The sequence below is a fragment of the Antechinus flavipes genome, chromosome 2, assembly GCF_016432865.1.
Source record: "Antechinus flavipes isolate AdamAnt ecotype Samford, QLD, Australia chromosome 2, AdamAnt_v2, whole genome shotgun sequence".
NCBI lineage: Eukaryota > Metazoa > Chordata > Mammalia > Dasyuromorphia > Dasyuridae > Antechinus > Antechinus flavipes.
In genome coordinates, this window is record NC_067399.1 from 501,673,806 (window position 1) to 501,697,529 (window position 23,724).

General features: G+C 42.7%; 1 protein-coding gene across 1 annotated transcript in view; it reads left to right on the forward strand.

Annotated features, from left to right (window-relative positions):
• Nucleotides 1-23,724, forward strand: part of HMCN2 (hemicentin 2) — a 185,863-nt gene that overhangs the window by 98,167 nt on the left and 63,972 nt on the right. Inside the window, 20 exon segments of the mRNA XM_051980197.1 lie at nucleotides 8-286; nucleotides 1,133-1,414; nucleotides 1,946-2,054; nucleotides 2,670-2,839; nucleotides 4,699-4,853; nucleotides 5,457-5,553; nucleotides 5,755-5,850; nucleotides 7,372-7,548; nucleotides 12,567-12,724; nucleotides 13,461-13,584; nucleotides 13,890-14,065; nucleotides 14,794-14,890; nucleotides 15,089-15,208; nucleotides 16,375-16,536; nucleotides 17,247-17,528; nucleotides 18,172-18,339; nucleotides 19,581-19,694; nucleotides 20,217-20,303; nucleotides 20,714-20,905; nucleotides 22,879-23,052. Of these exon segments, the coding sequence (XP_051836157.1) occupies nucleotides 8-286; nucleotides 1,133-1,414; nucleotides 1,946-2,054; nucleotides 2,670-2,839; nucleotides 4,699-4,853; nucleotides 5,457-5,553; nucleotides 5,755-5,850; nucleotides 7,372-7,548; nucleotides 12,567-12,724; nucleotides 13,461-13,584; nucleotides 13,890-14,065; nucleotides 14,794-14,890; nucleotides 15,089-15,208; nucleotides 16,375-16,536; nucleotides 17,247-17,528; nucleotides 18,172-18,339; nucleotides 19,581-19,694; nucleotides 20,217-20,303; nucleotides 20,714-20,905; nucleotides 22,879-23,052 (3,219 nt within the window).

Consider the following 23,724-nt stretch of genomic DNA (forward strand, 5'->3'; position numbering starts at 1 on the left):
CTCTCAGCACCCCCTACCATCTGGGGCTCCAATGAGACAGGCGAGGTGGCCGTCATGGAAGACCATGTGGTCCGCCTTCAGTGTGATGCCCGTGGTGTCCCCACCCCTATCATCACCTGGTTCAAAGATGGGGACCCCCTTCATGCCGGCCCCCAGGTGGCTTATGCCAAAGGGGGGCGGCACTTGCAGCTGGGGAAGGCGGGGGTCTCGGACTCCGGGCTGTATACCTGCCAGGCCAGCAATGCAGCAGGAATAGCTGAGAAAGCTGTGAGGCTGGATGTCTATGGTGAGCGGACTCCCAGGGAGGGTGGGGAGAGAAAATGGAAGAGGGGTGGGCAGGACAAAGACCAGGAGTTGGGTTTGCTCTGAGGCATGGCCCCCTAATTCTATCTCCTCACCCAGAACAGGCTTCTGGTAATCCCTTTGTCCTCATCACCCTGAGCCTGCTAATTGGGGAGAAGCTGTGGGTCTGTGGGATGGAGTGGGACAGGCAACAGAGACTCCTGTGGGTAGGACTAGGGCCCTCTATGAAATCTGGAGGAGGAAGGTGGCCTTTTGCATTCACCGGAGAACTGTTCTTCCTGAGAGGTGGAATAGGCTGGATTTTCATTAGGCTCAATAAAGATGCTGATGAACTCCTGGTGGACTTGTCTACAGGGAGTGGTTAAGGAAAGCTGGGGTATCTGTGGGCTGTCCATAACCCTGGAGGTCGGCATCAGAGTGTCAGGCTCCCTTCAGGGTCCCACAGCACTCTCAGGACAGATCTAGGTGACCTTGCTTTGATTTTTTAAGACCCTTCTTTGGGAAAAAATGATGAATTTGAATCATATTTTCTCTTGGTTTTGCCAAGGTTAGTTCCCTGCTGCTGAAGTGAGGAATCCCTCTTCTCTTTCCCTCTCCTCTTTCTTCCCACTGACGTGTTCTTACTCTGTCCTTAAGACTGAACATGGGTAGAGAGATCTTTGATCTTGGCAGATGTAAGCAATCCTATTCCACCAACCATGGATTGGTCCATAGGTAGAGATGTCAGATCCTTCCCTAACATTCTGAGATTCCAGAGAAGACAGGGGGTGAGATTCCTCTTACTGGCTCTGAGAATCTCCCTGTAATGAGCCCCCCATTTCCTCTCTAGTTCCACCCACCATTGAGGGTGCTGATGGAGGCCCACTGATGGTGAAGGCTGTGGCTGGGAGGCCCCTCACTCTGGGGTGCTCGGCAAGCGGCCATCCACCACCCACCCTCACGTGGCACCAGGATGGGAACCCATTGACAGAGAACAATGAAACGTGGCTCCAGGAGGGAGGTCGAGTGCTGAGGCTGGAGAGTGTGGCAGAGGCAGCTTCAGGGTACTACAGCTGTTTGGCCAACAGCCCTGCTGGGGAGACAGTGCTCCATTACCTAGTGGAGGTGCAGGGTGAGTGGAAGCATCCTGGTGACTCGTGTATGAGTCCAGGACATTGTTATGAGGATGTCTAATCCCCCTTAACTTTCATGGGATGTTGGAGGCCCTTGGGGAAGGTGCCACGTTGGAGAATACTCAGATAAATTGCCATTGATTAATTAATTGCTTGTCATTGTCAAATTAATTATCATGCTTTCCTTCATTTCCATTCTCCCTTGATCCATCCATTCCCACTATCATCCTGTATCTCTTCTCCTTTTGTGGCTAAACACTTTGGAAAAGCTGCTTACAAGAGGGCCTCATATGGACTTAGAAAACCACATATTAACATTATCTATGTTCTGTTTTTTAAACCTATTTTTGTTAAATATTTCTGAATTACATTTTTTCTGATTCTGCCCATACTTGGAGTCTTAGAGCTAGCTGGTGTTTGACATCTCTAAGCTACAGAACACCCAATAGGAAGTGACTGGGGTGGGTTGGAGGAAGGGGGCATTGCTGGTCAGCTGGCACCATTCATCTGACTCTATGTCCTGTCTACAGTACCTCCCCAACTGCTGGTAGGAGAAGGCTCAGGACAAGTGACTACTGTTAAGGGACACTCCTTGGAGCTTCCCTGTCAGGCTACAGGCTCCCCGACTCCGACTGTACAGTATGTATGGAGAGGTGGGGAAGGAAGGAAAGGGGATATTGCAAGTGAAGAGAATTTGTACCTTCTGGGTGTCAGGCATATATTTTCCCTAGAATTTTCCTCTGGGTCCAACGAGTACAGAGCTGAGTAGTGTTCATGGAAAACTATCCCTTTGTTCCCTTATGTTAGAAGGGTGCGAAGGGTCTTCTGGGTATTCCTGGAAAAGCCAAAAGAGTGGAAGCAGAGAACTGGCTCGTAACCAGATTGTGCTGGAAGATGAAACCCTGAGAGTTTATCCAGGGCCTTGGGTCCTGACTGCCCAGTATTGCTTTCCCAGTGCTCGTTCTTGCCATTGTGAGGGTACCAAGATGTTCGTTTGCTCTTCCAATTAGGTAGCACAGGTTAGAGTACTGGCCCCGGAATTGAGAGAGTCTGAGCTCAAATCTCACTTCAGATCTTTGCTAGCTGTGTGAGCCTGGGCAAGTCCTTTAACTTTTCTCTGCCTCTGTTTACTTATCTGTAAAGGGGAGTCCCTCCCAGTGAGGATCAAGTAGTTTAAGGAGTAGCATTTTGCAAGCAGGATTGTTATTACTTCCTACTCCTCCCCCTCTCCCCCTCTAAAACATGCATTCTCAGATGGCTGCGGAGTGGCCGACCTGCTGGCGAGTTTGCTGGTGTGGACGTATCCACGGATGGGGCCATGCTACGGATTGACCGTGTGGAGCCAGATCACAACGGACTCTTTGCCTGCCAGGCCACCAACGAGGCTGGCACCGCTGGGGCGGAGGTGGAGGTGGTAGTGCATGGTGAGCGTGGGCTGTTACAGGCTGTGAAACAGAGACTGAGAGACATGCTTGGAGAGAGATGGAGTGATCCACTGGGGCTCAACGATGTATCTTGGCCCAGCCTATTATGGGGGGCCATCCCGTTGGTGATCAGTTTCTCTTGAGGGCCAGCCCAGGGAATGGAACGGGGGATATAGCTCTGAAAGAGATGTTTTTGGACTGTCTGTACATAAATAAAAAATGAGTTTAAAGGGCTTAGTCTGGGCTGGTTTCAGGAAAGAAACAACTAATAGCTGATACTCTTTTACTCAAAGCTCCTCTTATTGATTCACTTAATCTTTATAACACTCCTATAAATATCCCTACTTTGCAAATGGAACTGAGACACAGAGAAGTGACTTGCTCCAGACCACCCAGCTAGATGGGGGAGGTGGTAGTGCATTGAGGGACATTGGGGGTTTGAGGGCCACAGACAGGATTTGGATCTCCTGACTTTCAGGTCAACACCTTTTCTTTTCTATCATAGAGTAGTGGACTGAACAGTTAGGAGACTGGGGTTTAAATATTGGTTCTATCACTTTCTGGCTGTTTGATCCTTGGCAAGACATTTAACTTTTCAGAAACTCAGTGTCTTCATCTGTAAAATGGGAATAAAATATGTATGTTACCTGTCTTCCAGAGCTATTGTGAAGAAATTGCTTCAGAAACCTTAAAATATTTTTAGAAGCACGAGTCAGTCAGTAAACACTTTTTAAGTGTATCCTATATGCCAAGCTCTATACTAAGTGCTGGGCATACAAAAAGAGGCAAATGACAGTCCCTACCTTGAAAGAGTTCACAGTCTAATTGAGGAGATAATGGATAAACAAATATATACAAATAAGCTACATACAGAGGGAAGGCACTAGAATTAAGAGGATTTGGGAAAGGCTTCCTGTAGATTTTAGTTGACACTGAATCCTGAAGGACAGTCATGGGGTTAGAGATTCTGATCTTGATGAAGATCCAGCAAAAGAGGCAGATAAGATGTGATCAGAAAGATAGAAAACTCAGGACAGAGTGATGTCCTGAAAAGCAAGAGAGAAAAGAATATCATGAAGGAGAGGGTGAAAAACAGTTCCAAAGGCTGCAGAGAAGTCAAGGAGAATGAGGATTAAGAAAAGGCCATTGGATCTGGCAATTAAGAGATCATTAGTGAGTGGAGAGAAGTTTTGGTGAAATGATCAAGTCAGAAGTATGATTGTAAGGGAGTGAGAAGAAAGGAAGTAGAAGCACCTTTTGTAAGCAGCTTTCCCAAGGTTTTTAGCCACAAAAGGAGAAGAGATACAGGATGGTAGTGGGAATGGATAGATCAAGGGAGAATTTTTTCCAGGATGGGGGAATCATGGACATGTTTGTAGGCAGTAGAGAATGGGCCAGTAGAAAGGGAGAGAAATGAGAGAGTGGGAATGACAGAGGGGATAATCTGTTGGAAGAGAGATGGAATGGGATCACTTGAGCAGGTAAAGGAGGTTAGCTTTGGTAAAGAGTCAGAGAAGCTCATCATGTGGGACAGGGATGAAGAAGGAGAGTGGCAAAAGGCATCTGAATGATAAGAAAGTTGGAAGAAGGAAGAAGGAGATCACAATCCTCATTTTTTTTTTGGTAAAATGAGGCAAAGTTCTCCAGTGTGGGGTTGGGAGGAAGAAGAGCCATGGAAATTTGAAGAAGAGTGAAAAGGTTTGGAGGAGCTGCTGTGCAGAGTGGAACAATGTATTCATAAGGGATACATAGAAGTACTTCAAGTCCCTCAAGGGCAGGGTCTTCCCAGTGGGGACAGGGGATTCCTCTCTGAGGAGCTTCTCTGAACTATTGCCTTCATTTCTCCCTTCTTGGTGCAGAGCACCCGTCAGTTACCATCCTCGAGGGGGAGAACCTCACAGCCCCTTTCCTCCAGCCTGTGACAATCCAGTGTGTGGCAGCTGGGATGCCCACACCAAGCCTCAGCTGGTGGAAGAATGGGGTTTCACTGGTGACCACAGGGGGCAGCTTGCAGGTAAGCTCCAGGGTTCCTGGTGATGATTATAGCAGCTAACTGAGCTCCTGGCCCTGCTTGGGATCCATAGTGGGAGGGGGAGGCTCCAGTAAGCTTGAGGCTGGTCTAAGCAGGGGGATAAACAGCAAGTGTTAGAGGTGACCTCAGGCTTTGTGACCCTTGTTGGGATGGGATGGCCACAGCCTCATGCTGGGGAATGGGAATCAGTGTGGTACAATGGAATGAGCACTGGTATGGAATCAGAGCATCCTGACTGGCATTTGCTAGCTGTGTACCTTTGTCCAATCCTTTTCACCCCTCTGGGTCTCATTTTCCTCCTGTTTTTTTAATGCTGGAGTAGATCGGTCCCTTCCAGCTCTCCATGCACACTCCTTAACTCACACCTGCCTGGATCCCGACTGTGGGATTCTTGATCAGGGCAGGTTCTTGGGAGTTGGTGGGGCTGACTCCAGGACAGAGCATAACTCATCAGATCTCAGCTTTGGCCCTGGCATGAAGCCTGGCCCAGAGAGGTACTGCCCACCTGGTCTGGGCCACAGAACCACGCTGAGCTGGCAGTGCCACAGACGGAGTTGCCCCCTCCCGGCCTATTTTCTCTTTTAGATCGAGAAGGTAGATCTGAGGGATGAAGGCATCTATACCTGCATGGCTACCAACCTGGCTGGGGAGGCCAAGAGGGATGTAGCGCTGAAGGTGCTGGGTGAGAAGAGAGGGAGTGTAAACCTCACTTCCTGCCACTGACCCCTGGGCCAGGAGCCCACCCCACCAAGGGAGTTCCTGGGAAGTCCTGGGTTCCTGGCATCAGCCGGAGTCTGGTTTGGGCCATGGGGTGTATGGTTTGGGGAGCGAGGCTTTGTGCTTGTACCTGGCTGGGTGGGGTTCTCACCTTATCTTTCCCTAGTGCCCCCCAACATCGAGCCGGGCCTTGTGAACAAGGCCGTGCTGGAGAACACCTCGGCATCCTTGGAGTGCCTGGCGTCAGGAGTCCCCACTCCCAGTAAGATGAGCCTTCTCTGAGTTCTTGTCCAAGCAACCCCGTATCCTCATTAGCTGCATCTTTCTATCTGCTTTGTGAGATTCCTTTGCAGCAATTGCTGAAAAGATTCACTGTCAGAGGACCTGGGATTGAGTTCTGGCTTTGCTACTGACTGGCTGTGTGACTTTGGGCAATTAGCCAACCTCTCTAGGCTCTACATTGATTGGTGTTCACTTATTTCAGTCATTTCTTACTCTTCATGGCCCTATTTGGGCTTTATTGGCAAAGATCTTGGTGTGGTTTGCCATTTTCTTTGCCAGTTCATTTTATAAATGAGGAAACTGAGGCACATAGGGTTAAACGACTTCCTGGGGTCACATAGCTAGTAAGTATCTGAAACTGGGTTTGAATTCAGGTCTTCTTGACTCCAGACCCAGCACTTTACTCCCTGTGCCACCTAACTGTCCAAGCTAATGGAGCTCATCATCTATAAAATGAGGGTACTGGGCTGGATTTGATGTCTCTTCTAGTTTTAAATCTATGTCTTAGCCTCTCTTTAGTTAAAGTCTGAGTAAGCCAGAAAGAGCTTCCTGACATTTTGAAATGATTTAGGACTTTTATCTCAAATCTGATTTGCCTCCTTTCTGAGATGTCGGCTGATGAGACTGTATTGCGGTGGAGGACTAGGCTGGATGACCTTGCATCTTCACTGGTGCACTCTTGCTATGTAGAGTAGTAGTAGGGAAATTAGAGAAAAAGATGTGGGACTGAAGGTAGATGCAGAGATCAGGAGTTAATTCTGAGAACAGAAGTGGAAGAATTGTCATCAAGACACAGACAGCTAAGTTTAGGACACATGTGGTGTTCTTTGGAACTTTTTACCCAGAAATATAGAATTGGCTAAAAATAGAAAGTTTCAAAAAAGGCTTAGATAAATCCTTGAAGATTGCTCCATCCATGGCAGGCTATTGAAGGAAGTTTGGGGGCTTGAGAGGCATGTCCTAACTTATCAGATTTATGCCAATTATGGCTTTGTCCAAATCATCCCTACTGGCCCCATCAAAGTCATACTTTCATACATGGAAGAATATGGTGTTCCATGGTTGATATCCTCATGAAGTTAGATATAAAATTATAAACATGTGAATTTTTATTGCCATGGGTCCATGCAGTTCAGGATATCCACTCTTTGTAGGATCATTAAGGGATCCTGGAGTTCATCCCTCTTTTATTTACTAGATGAAGAAAATATGGTTGCTAGAGATGTGGCAATTTGCCAAAAGTCCCAGAGTTTGCAAATGTTTAAGATAGGATTCAGACCCAGGTCTTCTGGATTCCAAATACAGAACATCACCTTGTCTCTTCCTGGGATACAAATCCTTTTTCTGTGTGTCATCCTTCCCTAGATGTAGATTTCCATCCATGAATTCATGAAATAATTATATCTTCAGAATTATTCTCTATTTCTCTGACCATCCTGCCCACCTCCTGAGAAGACTGATCTGGACTTTTTTTTTTTTTTTTTGCTGTTCTCTTTCTTAGGAATATCATGGTTTAGGGGACGCCAGCTTATTTCTCCTAAACCTGGCCTGATGGTGTCAGCTGATGGGAGAGTTCTGCGGATCAAACGTGCCCAACTATCAGATGCAGGAAGTTATCGGTGTGTGGCATCCAACGTGGCTGGCAGCAGTGAGCTGAAATTCGGCCTTCGGGTTAATGGTGAGCAACTTTTGTGGGAGAGAATGCCTTGACTTGGGAAGTTCTTGATTTTAGAAAAAACAGCACTTTAGAGAAGATCATGTTCTTGGCCAAGGGGCCTCTAGATAAGGATAAGACATCCTAAAGACCTGAACTTTCTGGCCATTCCTTGCTTGAGGCAAATGGTCTGTGGTTGAGATCAGAGGTGAGAAACCTCCCATTTGCACACACTCCCAAGTGTAGCTGAACCTGATCAAAATGTAATTAGAAAATATTTTAAATAAATAAAAATATAACAAATCATAGATAACATTAATATGTAATTTTTGAAGTCAATATATAGCCTACAGGGATTCTTATGTATGACTTAATGGACGTCATTTTTATTTGAATTTGACACCACTTACTAAAGGTTTACTCACCTGATATGAGAGCACATGCCTGTTGAGTTCTACTTATAGCTATCCCATCCAAACCCTTTGACTCCACCTACCTTATATTCCAGATATATCTATCTGTTCATCAGTTTGTGAAGCAACAAACATCTCTTTGGCTACTTATAACATCAAACAATTTTAAGTGCCTCATAAGCACAAAACTCTATGCTATGTCCTGGAGAGATGCAAAGTTTATATAAGGTATGGGCTTTACCTTCATGGAGATTATAGGCAAGCAGGGATGTAAGACCTCAGTACAAATAATTAAAATGCCTGTCCCAAGTACATTAAATATTCTGGAGATTATAAAAGTATACTTTTTTCTCAATTGAATGTGACATCTTCACAAAAATTGCCATGTATTAGGGCATAAAAATCTCACAAATAAATGCAGAAGGGACCAAAGTCAAAATCATAGAATGTAAACAGCAACTTCCAAAACTCTTCCAACATTCAACTCTAAGAAACTTTCAAGTAACTTCTGAAATTGAATTTTAGAACAGCAGAGCCAGCAAAGTGTCAGTGTGAGATATGGTTCTAGCCTAAGAAAACTTAGGAAGTTGGCAGGAGTTGTTCATGACATCAGAAAGGGGGCCCAGTCTCAAAAGTTGCAGCAGTACAAGTAATGGGTCTTGGAGGTGACCATGGCTATGGCAGCAGTAGCAGTAGCAATAGCTGCAGGAACTCTCAGTCCAGAGACTATAAAAGAGGTCAGATAATTGGTTGGAAAGAGATTACAGGGGAGCCTTTGCTGGCACTAAATGCAGCTGGTATTGATTAGCAATTCTGGGTCACCAGTCTAGAGAGAAGCACTTGTGATTGGTTAAATAGGGGCCCTGATTGCAGTTCCAAGGCGGAGAGTAGCACTGGTGCGTGTGCTGCAAGGGACGTGATTGCCATTCCAGGGCCAGAAGAAAAGAATTCCTTAAAAATTAGAATTGGGCAATTGGAATATAAAGACTTAATGAGACATCAAAAAAATTAAAGATTAAAGAATGAAAAAATAGAAAAAAGTTAAACATCTCATCATTAAAAAATGAGGAAGGTAATTTAAGAATTATTGGACTCAATAGTCATAATCAAAGAAAGAGCATAGGCATCATATTTTAAGTAATTATGAAGGAAAAATGCCCATATCTGAGATCCAGAGAGTAAAATAGGAATTGAAAGAATTCTCTAATCACCTCCTAAAAGAGATTCCCAAAATGAAAACTCCCAGGAATATTATAGACCAATTCCAAAGGTCCCAGGTCAAAGGAAAAATACTGCATACAAACCTCCAGAAAGAAATAAATCAATATTGTGGAATCACATAAACAGTAAAAATATATATATATATATATATATATATATATATATATATATATATATATATATAGTGGAATCATAGTAGGAATCATGTAAGATTTAGTGGCTTTCACATTAAAGGAGCAGAGGGTTAGAATATGATATTCTGGAAGGCAAAAGAGCTAGAATTACAACCAAGAACAACCTACACTGCAAAACTGAGTATAACCCTTCAGGGGGAAATGGATATTTAATAAAATAGAGGACTTTTAAGGATTCTTGATGAAAAGAACAGCTGAATAGAAAAATTTGACATTCAAACACAACACTCAAAGGAAACAAGGTAAATATGAAAGAGTAATCATAAGGGACTCATTCCTAAATTCCTAAATAGGAAAATAATAATGTGCTAGCTAAGAACTTTATCATTATTGGGGTTGTTAGGAGTAAAACAGAGAACATAGGTGTGAGTTGGTTTTGGAATGATCTGCCAAAAAAAGATAAAAAAGAGAGGTGCATTGGGAGAAGGGAAAAGAGAAAGATAAAATGTAGAATATTTTCACACACAAAAGAAGTATTCAAGGAAGTGCTTTCATAGTGGAGGGGGAAATAGGGAAGTAAGAGGCAATGACTGAAATTCACATTGGAATTAGTTCAAAGAGAAAACTATACACACACACACACACACACACACACACACACACACACATACACATACACACGGTGGGGTATAGAAAACTTTTTTTACCCAGTAGGGGAAGAGGTGAGGAAGGGGATAAGAAATGTGAGAGGGATGATAAAAGGGGGAATGAATCAAAGGAGACAGTGATCAGAAACAAAACAAAGTTCTGAAAAGGAATGGACTAAAAAATAGAAAAGAGAAGAAAGAAGTAGGAAAAAAAGAAGGAAGAAGAAAGAAGGAAGAAAAAGAAGGAAGGAGGAAGAAAGAAGGAAGAAGAAGGAGAAGAAAAAATGGAGAGAAGTACATAGTAATCATAACTGTGAATGTGAATGGGATGAATTCACCTATAAAAAAGAAAGTAGATAATAGAATGGATTAGAAATCAGAATCCAAGAAGAAACATACTTGAAACAGAAAGACACACATTTAAAATAAGGGGCAGAAGCAAAATTTACTATGCTTTAGCAGAAGTAAAAAAGGCAGGGGTAACAAATGTGATCTCAGACAAAGTTAAAGTAAAAATAGACCTAATTAAAAAAGATAATCAGGCAAACTATATTTTGCTTAAAATATAGACAATGAATATTCAAGAAAATTACAGCAATTTTCTCTGATAAGGGCCTAATTTCTCAATATATGGGAAAATGAGTCAAATTCTTTTTTTAATTAAAAAACTCTTAATAGTGTTTTATTTTTCTAAATACAAAGATAGTTTACAACATTCATTTTTGTAAGACTTGGTATTTCAATTTTTTGATCTTTTTTCCTTACCTGTCCCCTTCCCCAGACAGCAAGCAATCTGATATAGATTAAACATGTACAATCCTTTAAAACATATTTCCAGATTTGTCATACTATACAAAATAAATCAGACCAAAAAAAGGGGAAAAAACATAAGAAAGAAAAAAACAAAGAAACAAAAATGTTGAAAATAGTATGCTTTGATCCACATTTGGTCTCTAGATGTGGATGCCAAGTCTGTTAGAATTACCTTGAATCTCCACATTGCTGAGAAGAGCCAAATCCATCAAATAATCTTGCTGTTACTGTGTACAGTGTTCTCTTGTTTCAATTCATGTAAGTGTTTCCAGGCTTTTCTGAAATCAGCTAACTCATCATTTCCTATAGATAAATAATATAAATGAGTCAAATTCCAAAAATAAGAGCTGTTGCCAAACTGATAGTCAAAAGATATGCATAGGTAGTTTGCAAAAGAAGAAATCAAATTCATCTATAATCATATGGGAAAATGTTATAAATCACATTTGATTAGAGAAATGCAAATTAAAACAAGTCTGAAATATTACCTCATACCTATCAAAAATAACAAATGCTGGAGATGGTGATGGAAAATAGGAAAACTAATAAACTGTTGGTAGAGATGTGAACTGTTCCAACATTTTGGAGAACTATTTGGAACTATGCCTAGAGGATTATAAAACTCTCCATACCCTTCAATCCATAATACTAGTAATACTACTACTAGGTCTATTAAACCCCTAAGAGATAAAAGAGAAAGGACTTGTATGTACAAAAAATATTTATAGCAGGCCTTTTCATGGTGGCAAAGAAATGTAAATTGAAAGAATACTTATCATCTGGAGAATAGCTGACCAAATTGTGGCATATTATTGTGATAACTGTGCTATAAGAAATGATGAGGGTTTAAAAAAATAACATGGTAAGACCTATGTGAACTGATGCAAAATGAAGTGAGAAGAACTGAGAGATCATTATGTACAATATGAGCAATCTTGTGAATTGTGAAAGACTTGGCTACTTAGAGCAATATAATGATCTAAAACAGTTCTAAAGGACTTGATGAAAAAATATTATCCATCTCCAGAGAGCGATGAAGTTTGAGTACAAATTAAAATATAATTTCTTGCTTCTTTTGATGATGTGATTAATATAGAAATGTTTTCCATGATTCTCATGTACAATTAATATCATTTTGCTTGTCTTTTCAGTGAGTAGGGAAGGAATAGAAGGGGAAGAACTCAATTTAAAAAGAAAAAAAACACATTAAAAAGAAATAAATAATAACATTTTTTCAAATGCAAAATAAAAGAAATATTTAACCCACCCTATTCAGACCATAATGATGTAAAAAATAATAGTCAGCAAGTGCATTAAAGAGTGTGTTCAGTCCAAAGGGGAAAGTTATTATCAATTAGGAAATCAAGGGGATGCTTCATGGAGCAGATGGCATAAAAGATGGATAGACTTTTAGTAAATAATTTGGAATGAGGGAAGGGACTCTAAGCATAGAAAATAGCACAAGCAAAGGCACAGAAATCATAGGGTTATAGATTTAGAGATGGAAGAAGTCATCAAATCTAACTTCCTAATTTTATAGATGAGGAAACAGATATAGGGAGATTAAATAACTTGTAGCTAGTAAGTATTTAAGGCAAGATTTGAACCCAGGAGAGACTGGAGACTAACAGTCTCTCCTCTTTATCATGTTACCTTTTAGTGGGAGTAGTTCAGATTAGTGATCTTTTTCTGCATCCATTCAATTGCAAGTCATTCACACACATGGCCAGGACTTTCCTTCTCCTCTGGCCTCTCCTTTCCCTCCTCTTCTCCTCCCCATTTAAGGAGCTCAGTTTGTGGCCCTTCCTTTTCAGTGCCTCCACGAATCACACTGGCTCCCAGTCTCCCAGGTCCCGTACTCCTGAATGAACCAGTGAGGCTGATGTGTAATGCTACTGGAGCCCCCAAACCTACACTGATGTGGCTGAAAGATGGCAACCCTGTGTCAGCCACAGCGATCTCTGGCCTCCAGGTCAGTGCATTTGGGACTATGGTCTCACAGTTCACAGATAGAAATAACCTCTCCTCAGACTGGAGACATCAAGCCAGTGGGATCTTCATTTCAAGGGAGTGAGGGGGGAAATGGGCTTATGACATTTTGTGGTTTGCTAAAGAATATGTGGCAGAAAACTTTGGAGGGGATGGGCTCGCCTTAGAAGTCTTCATGCAGGTATTGGGTGGCCACTTGTTGGATATGCTACACCAGGATTCCCTTTCATGTATAAATTGTAGAGATGACCACTAAATTCTAATTCTCATATTCTGGGAGTCTGGGATCATAGGATTTAAGACTAAGAACTAGAAAGGGATTTCAAGTTAAATTCCTTCCTTTGACAGATGAGGAAATAAGATTTAGAGATTTTAGGTTCTTGCCTGAGGTTACACAGGGAGTGACAGAAGTGACTGAGGAGACACTGAGATTTTTTGGGAGCCATATCTAGGCTCTTAGGATAATTGCCTGTTGGCAAGTGGTTGTCATTTAAGAGCAGAGAGAGGGAAGTGTGGATGTAGGGTTTGCCAAAAGTGCTATGTGTCTGAAGTGTTTCCAGTATCTCAGATAATCTTTTAGCTTTTAGTCAGAGCTGGGAGGAAGACCGGAAAATATTTCTGTAAAGAGTAACTTTGCCATCTTGTGTCTAAGTCTGGCAAGTTCATCTTCCTGAGTGAATGGTTAGCTGCGGCTAATACCTATTTCTTTTGGAGGGCAGATCTTCCCTGGGGGCCATGTCCTCACCCTGGCGAGCTCCAGGGCTGCAGACTCAGGGACATATTCCTGTGTGGCAGTGAATGCTGTGGGGGAAGACCGGAGGGATGTCACCCTGCAGGTCCACTGTGAGTTTTAAGCGTCATAAGTGAGACTGGGGCTGTGTAGTCTTTGGAATAAGGGTTTGAATAAGTCACATTTTGAAGAGCTGCATAAGATGGAGAGAAGATTAAGTAGGAATATCCTGGGAGCCATTGATGGTCTTATGGGGTTAGATATTACCCTGATCTTATATTTTTCCTTTCCACCATCTCAGGTGCAAATAAAGACTTTTCCTAAGAAAGGGTAGAAGGGGTGTTAAGGTGTGACTTATTGTACATACTCTCCAGAAAAGTCTATCTCCATAGTGATGCCATGCCTTTGTCCTCTCCAGTGCCCCCGAGTATCCTGGGAGAAGAGCAGAATGTGTCCGTTGTGGTTAATCAGTCAGTAACACTGGAGTGCCAGAGCCAGGCAGTGCCTCCTCCTGTGCTGACCTGGAGGAAGGATGGACATCTCCTTTACCCCAGGCCAGGGGTCCATCTCTCTCCAGATGGGGCCCTCCTGAAGGTGAGTCGTCTCAAAAACAGATTACTAAATGAACCCTTGGTTCAGAGTGTTATGGTTGTGCTGGAGGCCACAAGCTATCAGCAGAGCCAGCCACCGGCACTGCTCCCTGCCTAGAGAGAAGGCCACGTGGTAGAGTAGAAAGAATACTAGATTTTAGACCGAATCTTGACTCTAATGTTTGACAGCTGGCTGACCATGGGCAAATGACTTTGCTTGTGAACCTCAGTTTCTTCATCTATAAAATGAGGATATTCATGATCATCCTCACAGGATTGTGAAGAAAAGCACTTTGTAAATATGTGACTTATTACTATTGATGCTATTATTATTATTACAGAGTCACAAAACTAAATCCTAAAATACCAGAGAGCAATGTCAGAGTTGGAAAGGACCTTGAGAGTTCATCAAATATGAACTCCTCATTTTAGAGATCAGGATATTGTGGCTCAGAGATGATGAATCACGTAATGTCATATAATATAAGGTGGGATTAAAACCCAGTTTTCTGACTCCTTGTTCAGTGCCCCCAGGCTAAGGCAGACTTGGAATAGGGAAACATAAAAGGACAGAACTATAAAAGCAATTGCAATCAATTGAATTGAAACCCAGTAATTCAGATTTATTTGGGTAGCTTTGAAGTTGGGATATGGGAAAAGGCAGCTGGGCTGGATTAGCTTTTTCTTAAGGATGATTCAAGAATGATGCGGCGCCTTTCCCTCTGTGACCAGGTGGAACGAGTTGAGGTTCAGGACGTGGGCCGTTATACCTGTGAGGCCCTGAACAAAGCTGGCCGCTCTGAGAAACACTACAATCTCAACGTCTGGGGTGAGAGCTCTTTGAGGGGATCAGAAGTTGTACGCCTCCTTCTCTTTCCCCTGTCTATCTAAGTAACAAGCCTGGGCGAATTTCATCTTGGTTAGGGTGTGAGTTGGACAATTGCCTTCTGTCTATTCTAGACTCTCCCCATTCTCACCCAACCCCAAGGAGCCTCAGGCATAAACTTCTCCCCTTGTTTTGGCTCAGTTCCCCCAGAGTTCTCTTTGTGGGAGTCTCGGACCCTGGCGGTGATCGAGGGCCATGCTATCAGCCTGTCCTGTGAATGTCGAGGGATTCCCTTCCCCAAAATCACCTGGAAGAAAGATGGTAAGATTTTCCTTCCCCAGGAAGTCTGCAGTCTTTTTTCAGGGCAATCCCATACATTTATGCTCAGTTGTGGTCTCACTCTTAAGGTAAGGGTGTGGAGAAATGGAGCAACTGACCCTCAGCGGAGTTTGGTTGTTTCAGTCAGTTTATTTATTTCTCTCTGATCCTGAGAGCCTTGTTTAGCATGTCTCCCCTGTGCAGCCTTCCTTGATGGAACAGAGATTAATTGCTATTTATACCTAATTTACCTTTGGCTACTCTGACTACCCTCTCATTCCCATTTTCTGTTTTGCTACAAATGAATAGACATGGATCATATGTTATGGCACAGATATTAACTTTCTAGGTTTAAAGAACTCCTCTTCCAAATTGGCGTCAACTGCTGTACTGGGCATCTGGCATGTAGGCGGCATGAGCCCAGAAAAACCTTCCCCCTGCCATTCCTCTCCATCCTATCTCAGCTTGCTGCTGAAAGAGCCCTTAGAAGCATTAAGTGAAGAAAGTTTATGATGGGAGTAGGTCAAGTTTTGAGTTTTTACACAGAAAAATTAAAGTCGACCTTTACCAGGTCATTTTACACCCTCCACAATACGTGATATATAATCACCTACAGTTTGTCTGGGCCTCCTACTACTCCTAAGAGCAGGGACTTGCCTTTCAGTCTGGGTATCCTGTGGCACATGGCAGTAGGTGCCATCTATTTGCCCAGCTTCTGAAGCTGACCTGTTGGAATCATTTTCATGATATTAGATTCAGAGCTGAAAGGACCTTTGGAGGCCATCTAGTCTAACTTTCTCATTGGATAGATGCAGAAACTGAAGCCTAGGATCACACAGATATTAAGTAGCTGAATCAGAATTTGAATCCAGATTCTCTGCCTCTAAATACTCTTTTGTCTTTCCGGAACTGGGGGGCCCACTTAGGTTGTTTAATGTTCTCAGTCTTTAAAACTCTAAAAGAGCTACATTAGGGCTTCACACCTCAGAGGCCTTGGATTGTTGTGACCTGGACTGTGGGACCTTCCTCTCCTGCCAAGCTTTTTGGTTACTCTAGCAGGGAGGACAGCAGAGAAAGCTGGGGTTGTGAGGGTGATAGTCTTCCTAGAATGGGGTTGATGGGGAACCCTGAAGCCAAAAGCTCTGTGTTTCCTTCTCTGACTCACCCAGGGATGCTCCTGCCCATGGATAGGGGCAGCACAGAATCCATCTCAGCTGTGGGGAGGCTGCTTTACCTGGGGAAAGCCCAGCCTGCTCAGGAGGGCAACTACACCTGTGAGTGCAGCAACTTAGCTGGGAACAGCAGCCAGGAACAGCAATTGGAGGTATATGGTAAGTTGAGATGGGATAATAAGGAGGCATGGGATCCACTTACGGGTCTAGCCAGGGCATCCTCCCACCACATCTGGCTGATACTGATCCAGCTCCACCCAGAGCTTGATGGCACAGGAGCTAGGGGTTTGAGGTCTTGTATTGTTGGCTCATTCTGGGGGGCCTCAAAATACACTTTTATTCTGGAAACCCAAGAGTATAAATCTTTCTAATCCAGGAGTTCTTAACATTGTGTGTATGTGTGTGTGTGATGGACTCCTTTTAGCAATCTTAAAAAGCCTTTGGTTCCCTTCTCAGGATAATGTTTGTGAATACCAAAAATAAAATACATAGTTACAAAGAAAACCAATTATATTGAAATAAAGCTGTAACTTTTTATCATTTAAGATCATAGATCCTGTGAAATCTATCCATGGGCCTACTTGATGGAGGAGGGACTTCATGGTCTCCAGGTTAAAAAGCCTAGTTCTAGTCCCTGTTGCCTGTAAGAAGTGCTATCTTCAGTTAGCCTCAGTGGGTGTTTATAACCTAAATGTCAAGATTTCCTCCATGGTTCATCCTAGGTTCTCTCTATCCTCCTTGAGTGGTAGCACTCGGGACTAAGCTGAGTCTAGCTGGAGTCTGGTCAGTTTATCTTTCCCATGACTGTGACCACAGGTGATAGAAACTCCTCAATGACCTTCATAGCTCCTTCTTCCTTCCAACCTCAGTTGCTCCAAAGATCCCAGGCAGTGATGATCTCCTTAAGGAGCTGTCTGTGATCCAATCTGGAGAGGTCACCTTGGAATGTGAAGCCACAGGGAAGCCACCACCAGTGGTGACATGGGAGAAGGACGGCCAGCCTGTGGCCGGTGAACACGGCCTGCTCCTTCAGCGCCAGGGGAGAGCCCTGCAAGTGGAGAGGGCACGGGCTGGCCATGCTGGACGCTACACCTGCATAGCGGAGAATGAGGCTGGGCGGGCAGAGCGGAGGTTTGACCTCTCAGTGCTAGGTAAGATCTGAGGCAGCATCTTTGCTTAGGTCTCTCAGAAGAAGGGAAGAAGAAGGGAAGGAAGAAAGGAGGGAGGAAGGGAGGGAGATAAAAAGTGAAGGACGGAAAGAGGGAAGAAAGAGGAAAGGAGGAAGAGAGAGAAGGGGGAAGGAAAGAAGGTTGGAAGAGAGGGAGGGAGGAAGGGAAGAAGAAGAAAGGATTTATTTAAGCTCTACTATGTGTCAGGCACAATATGGGAGACTAGAACAGTCCCTCTTATAGCCACAGAATTGTGAGCACCTTTGCCTCAAGGTCAGCTTCATGGTCTCCCTATTCCCAGATTCCATCTAACAAGGGTGTAGAAGAATGCTTTAAGAGTGCAAGATAAGATTTAGTATAAGGAAGACCTGGGTTCAAATCTTACCCCAAATCCACACTAGCAATGTAATTCTGGGCAAGCCAAAAAACCTCACTGGGCCTCGGTTTCCTCATCAGAGTAGAAAGTTCTACTCTATGACCTATAGGATCTTTTTCAATTCTGAAACTATGATTCTATGAAGCTTTGTCTTCTCTGGTCTGTGTTGGAGGGGATGGGAAAGGAAGGGAAGGAGATAAATGTGGATGGTGGTAAGTAATTAATAAATAAATTGTTTTTCATATTTAGTTCCTCCAGAGCTCACTGGGGACACTGACCCACTGACCAATGTCACAGTAGTTCTACACAGCACCCTGACTCTACTCTGTGAAGCTTCAGGTAGTCCTTCCCCGGTGCTACGCTGGTTCCATGGGGAAGAACCCATCAGTCCTGGGGAGGACATTTACTTCCTGGCAGGTGAGGCAAGGTTTGGGACATAGACAGCTTTGTCTCCAAAAGCTTTTGTCCTCTAGTGTGGTTCAACTTCAGTTGTCAGATAATAGTTCTGAGCTGGGTATGGATTCAGGGGATCCATGTTTAAATCTCTGCTCTGCCATTTATTAACTTGGACAAAACATTTACCGTTTTTGTTTCTCATCTATAAAATGAGGACTTGAACTAGATGACCTCTAAGATCCATTTCAACTCCAAATTTGTTGCTGTTCAGTTCTTTCAGTCATATATGATTTTTCATGACCCCATTTGGAGTTTTCTTGGCAAAGATACACGAGTGACTTGCTATTTCCTTTTCTACCTCATTTTACAAATGAGGAAACTGAGGCAAGCAGGGCTAAATTACTTGCCCAGAGTCACACAGCTAGTAAGTATCTGAAGTCAGATTTGAACTAGGTCCTTATTCCAAGTTCAGCACGCTAAACACTGTGCCATGTAGTTGCTTTAAATTTAGGATCCTATCAGCCGAAAGGCTTGGTGAACATCTCTTACTTTGGTTTATCCTCTCAATTGGATTTTTCCATGAGACAGATGGGGGGAAAATAGAGGTTCAGATAGGTACATGCATATCCCTAAAGTCACATAATGATGCCGTGCTGAGATTCAGATCTCCTGACTCACATTAAACTTTTCTTTACTTGTGCCTTTTAGAAACACACACACACACACACACACACACACACACACACACACACCCCTTAGCCCTCTTTTAAATTCCCTTATTTCCATGAAAGACACTCAGAGATAGAAAAGACTTGAAAGTCCTCTCATTTAAGCTCCCATGCTTTGCAAGAATGCCTTCTCTAGCATCCCAGCAGTCCATTCAAGTTTTTGCTTAAACAGGAAGTAGCAGGAAGCTCACTGTCTCACCAGGCAACCCATTTAATTGTTGAACTTATTTAGTTATGATTAGAAATTATTTTTATTTTCCTCTGAACTGGAATCAAAATCTGCTTTGCTGTGACTTTTACCCATTTCTCCTTGTACTGCTTTCTGGAAACCTGCAGAATAATTTCACTCTCTCTTTCATGTGAAATTTCTTAGATATTTGGAGATCACTCCCCATCCCAACCCACCCTCTGGTTTCAGAACAGGCCTAGTCTTCTCTTAGTCTCTGCTACCTAAGCTGGAGGGGCTTTTCACCTTGGTACATTTGCAGTAAATTTAGAGGCTATTTCTTCCTTTTTTTCTTCTCTTCTCCTTAGGTGGCAGGATTCTGAAGCTGACCCAAGTGCAGGAGGAAGATGCTGGCCTCTATTTGTGCCTTGCAAATAATATGGTTGGGGAAGCAAGAAAGAACTTCAGTGTGGAGGTGTTGGGTAAATATCAATGACTTTGAAGCCTCCACATTACCTTGGGACAAGCCCAGAAGGTAGTTTGAAACACAGGTATTTAGGAGTCCAGAAAGTAGATGCAGATGGACAAGAATGAAGGAGTTAAATCTGGGTTTTTGCATTTCAGCATAATACCTATATTTCAGAGAACATTGTATGCATAATGATAACAGCAATATCATTTGAAGAATTGTGAACAAGTTATTCTGAGTATTATTATTATTACTATTATGACTACTATTGCTACTGACTCTAAGTTTGGAGTTCTCTCTCCTAGATCAGAAGTTAGCAATCTGTAGCCTTTGGATCAAAGGCCCTTGCCCATTTCTGGGAGCTAAGAATGGTTTTACATTTTTTAAAATAAAGCTGTACTGTATTTAAAAATGTAAAAAGCTTTCTTAGTTTCTAGGCCATATTAAAAAAAGGTGGCAGACTGTAATTTGGTAACCTGTGTCCTAGATTATGCAGACTGTTAGGAGAAAACCTGTGATTGTCTCTTTCTTCCAGTTCCTCCCAAAATTGAGAATGAGAATCCAGAGGAAGAAATTAAAATTCCTGAAGGACAGTCTGTCTCCTTAACTTGCAATGCCACAGGTAACAACTATATGGAGTGATAGGAAGCAAGAAAGACACAAGTGGGATGGGATGGATGTGGGGAAGGAAGTCTCAAAAAACAAGGTTTGTATTGAAACTTCATTTTCAACTACTTCCCCATTTTTAAGCAACTCCTAACTTCATATACTCCTCTCTGGGAGAGGAGCTAATCCAATTCCCCATGGGGAAGAGAAGCAGTCACTTTGTCCATTATCTTTATCTACTTCTGGTTCTAATGTTCAGGCTTTGGGCTTAGATGGGAAGTCCCAAGGCTAAAAGGTTCTAGAGTACCATTCTAAGCTTCCTAGAACAACAAAACCTGCTGTATATCACAAGGACCATCAGACAAATCTGAACGAAGACTTTTTAAGGAAATGTTGTCATTCATTCTTACTTGCTTCTATGGACAGGTCATCCCCAGCCAACAGTCACGTGGTTCAAAGATGGCCATAGCCTTTCTGGAGGAGATCCCTATCATCTATCCCCAGATGGATCTGTGCTAGAGATACTGCAGACCAATTTCTCCAGCTCTGGCCACTACTCTTGCATTGCATCAAACTCAGTCTCAGAGAAGACCAAGCACTACAAGCTTAGTGTTCTGGGTAAGTGACACACGCTAGGTACCATGGTGCAATGCAACCCTAAGTCTCCCAAGACAGACAGATCAACTGCCTAGAACTGCTTAAGTAGGACTTGTTGGAGCTCCTTGTGGAAGTCAGAATCACATAAGATCACAGATTTGAACTAGAAAGGATTGCCAAGATTATTGAGTTCAATGGATCTGCACCGAGTTCCTCTGATTATAAATCCAGTACCATAATGCCTCTCAAACCCATTCTCCTTACCATCTGGTGAAAAATCAAGGAGATTGGCTGCTTAGAGAGCAGCAGGTTCTCTAATGACCAATTAGTACAATGGTTCATGAAGTTTCAAATAGGACCTTTTCACTGTAAAGTATATTAAAGCCGATGGAAGCAGGAAAAGGATTTTTTGAAAGGTACAGATGGGTGCTAAATTAGCTCAACTTTTATTTGGAAATATAAGCAGTATTTAGATAAATTCATGGAGAAGGTGGAAATTAACACAATTTACCTGATATTTATCAGCTATCTACTATGGGAAAGGCATTGGACTAGGAGTCGGAGATGGAAAGACTGAAACCAATCCCTATTTTCAGGGAGCTTCTATTCAGCTGGGGATAGAGAAAAGGATACTTCACATGCTTGGGGTAGAGAAAAGGATACTTCACATGCTCAGATAAATAAATACAAGATAACTTAAGGAGGGGGAGAAAGAAAATTCTGATACTTGTGGGGAGCTGGGAAGGTTTCAGGTCAGAAGTGGTACCTGAACTGAGCCTTTAACCTGAAAATCCTACGATGAGGGGATGGAGTGAGACTGTGTTCTAGGCATGGAGGAATAGACTGTGCCTAGTCTCTGAGGTGGGAGGAGATGGGATGTTTAGTTTAGAGAACAGCCAGTTTAGCTTAAACCTATGGTACCTTAAAAAAAATGACTTAAATCTGGAAAATAAACTAAGGTCAAATAGGGAAGGTCTTTAGGAGCCCATATGTAAACTGTGCATTTTATCCTACAGGCACAAAGTTTCTTGAAGTAAAGGGGTAATCTGTGCTTTTAGGAAATGCTATTCTGGCATTTCTGCCGAGGATCATTGACCAATAGAAGAATAAGATCAATTAGGAGTCTATTGCAATTGAGAAAAGGGGACAGGTACAATTGACTTGGCAGCTGATTAGATAATGTAGGAGTCGGAATGAAGAGCTGAGATTGACTCCCAGCCAGAGAACTTGGTTGACTGGAAGCTTTGGGAAAGAAGTAATTGTAGAACTTTCAGGGGCAGCTATCCAGTGGGCAGTTGTCAATTGAGGTCTACAGTCCAGATGGGAGGTTAGGTCTGTGTGTGATGTGGGAATTACATGCTCAGGAGGTGACGAACATGAAAAAAAAAGTTATAGAAAGGCAAAAGGAAAGGTCGTGTGGTGGTGTGCTTAGCAAAAGATAGCTTGATGGTGCTTATGAGGGGAAAACAGGATATTTTAATCAATCAGAAAAACTTCCTGAACAAATGGCTATGTACAAAACACCACAGGACATACAAAAACAAGTGAGTGGGCTCCCCCTCAGTTGAAGTCTTCATTCAAGCCAAGGACTGTATGACTACTTGTCAGAAATATAGCAGAACAGGGACTCTTCACCTTTTTTGTGCTCTGAACACATTGGGCAGTCTAGGGAAACCTATAGACACCTTTTCAGAACAATGTTTTTAAATGCATGAGAAAATACATAGGATTACAAAGGAAGCTGATTATATTGAAATATAACAATCAAAATATTACTAGAAAAGTTCAGGTAAAGATCCCCTTTTGTAGATGGTCTGTTTCTTCAGGTGTGAACTGGAGAAATCCTTTTGTATTCTGAGAGTTGGAGTTCTTCCTCGGGTTAGCCAAAGACTGCTTTCTGTCTCAGCTCTGAGAGCTTTTACACATGTCTTTAGGCTTAGGTTTCTGGCAGTCCACCCATATTAGCCATTTTCACAAGCTTCTCTTACTTACAGTGGTCCCCACAATTCTGGGAGTGACTGAAGACAGTCCAGATGAGGAAGTGACGGTGACTATCAACAACCCCATCTCCCTGATCTGCGAGGCCCTTGCATTCCCTTCCCCTAATATTACCTGGATGAAGGATGGGGCTCCATTTCAAGCTTCAGGAAATACCCAGCTGCTTCCAGGTGATGACTTCTGGGGTGCAATGGGTTGGAATAGGGGGAGCTGATCCAAGTGTGCCTGAGGTGGGATGAATTATGGTAACAGATGGTTCCCCCCAAACTTATCACTCTAGGTTGGGAAGTAATAATAGAGCCCTATATATAGGCTGGGGACTGAAGTTGTTACCAATGGTCAATAGTTTGGAGCACGTTGGCACTATTAAAATTTAAAAAGTAATAATAACATACAATACTTTAAGTTTACAGAACAGTTAATGAATATTATTTCATTTTTTTCCTAACAACAACTATTATTATTATTATCCCATGTTGTAGATGAAACTGAGGAAATGGAAAATGAGGAAAGCCATTTGTCTAAGAACTAGAGTATTAAATACCTGAAATTAGATTGAACTCAGAACTTCCTGACTTCGGGTCCAGTGCCACCCTAATGATTTCTCATAGGGTGAGACTGAAGGCTGGTTCATGCCATAATGGGTTGTTGGTAAAAGAAACAGGCTGAGACTGGGTCAGGACTTAGGAAGTAGGATGTGCAGTCATGTCAACTGAAGGGTCAGAAGCAAAGCAAATAGAAATAAAGAGGGCAGAGCAAGACACATGTTTCAGAGTCCATGCAAACTCCCATATCTGGGAGTATCTATAATTCTGTAGATTAGTGCAAAAAGAATAGTCAGA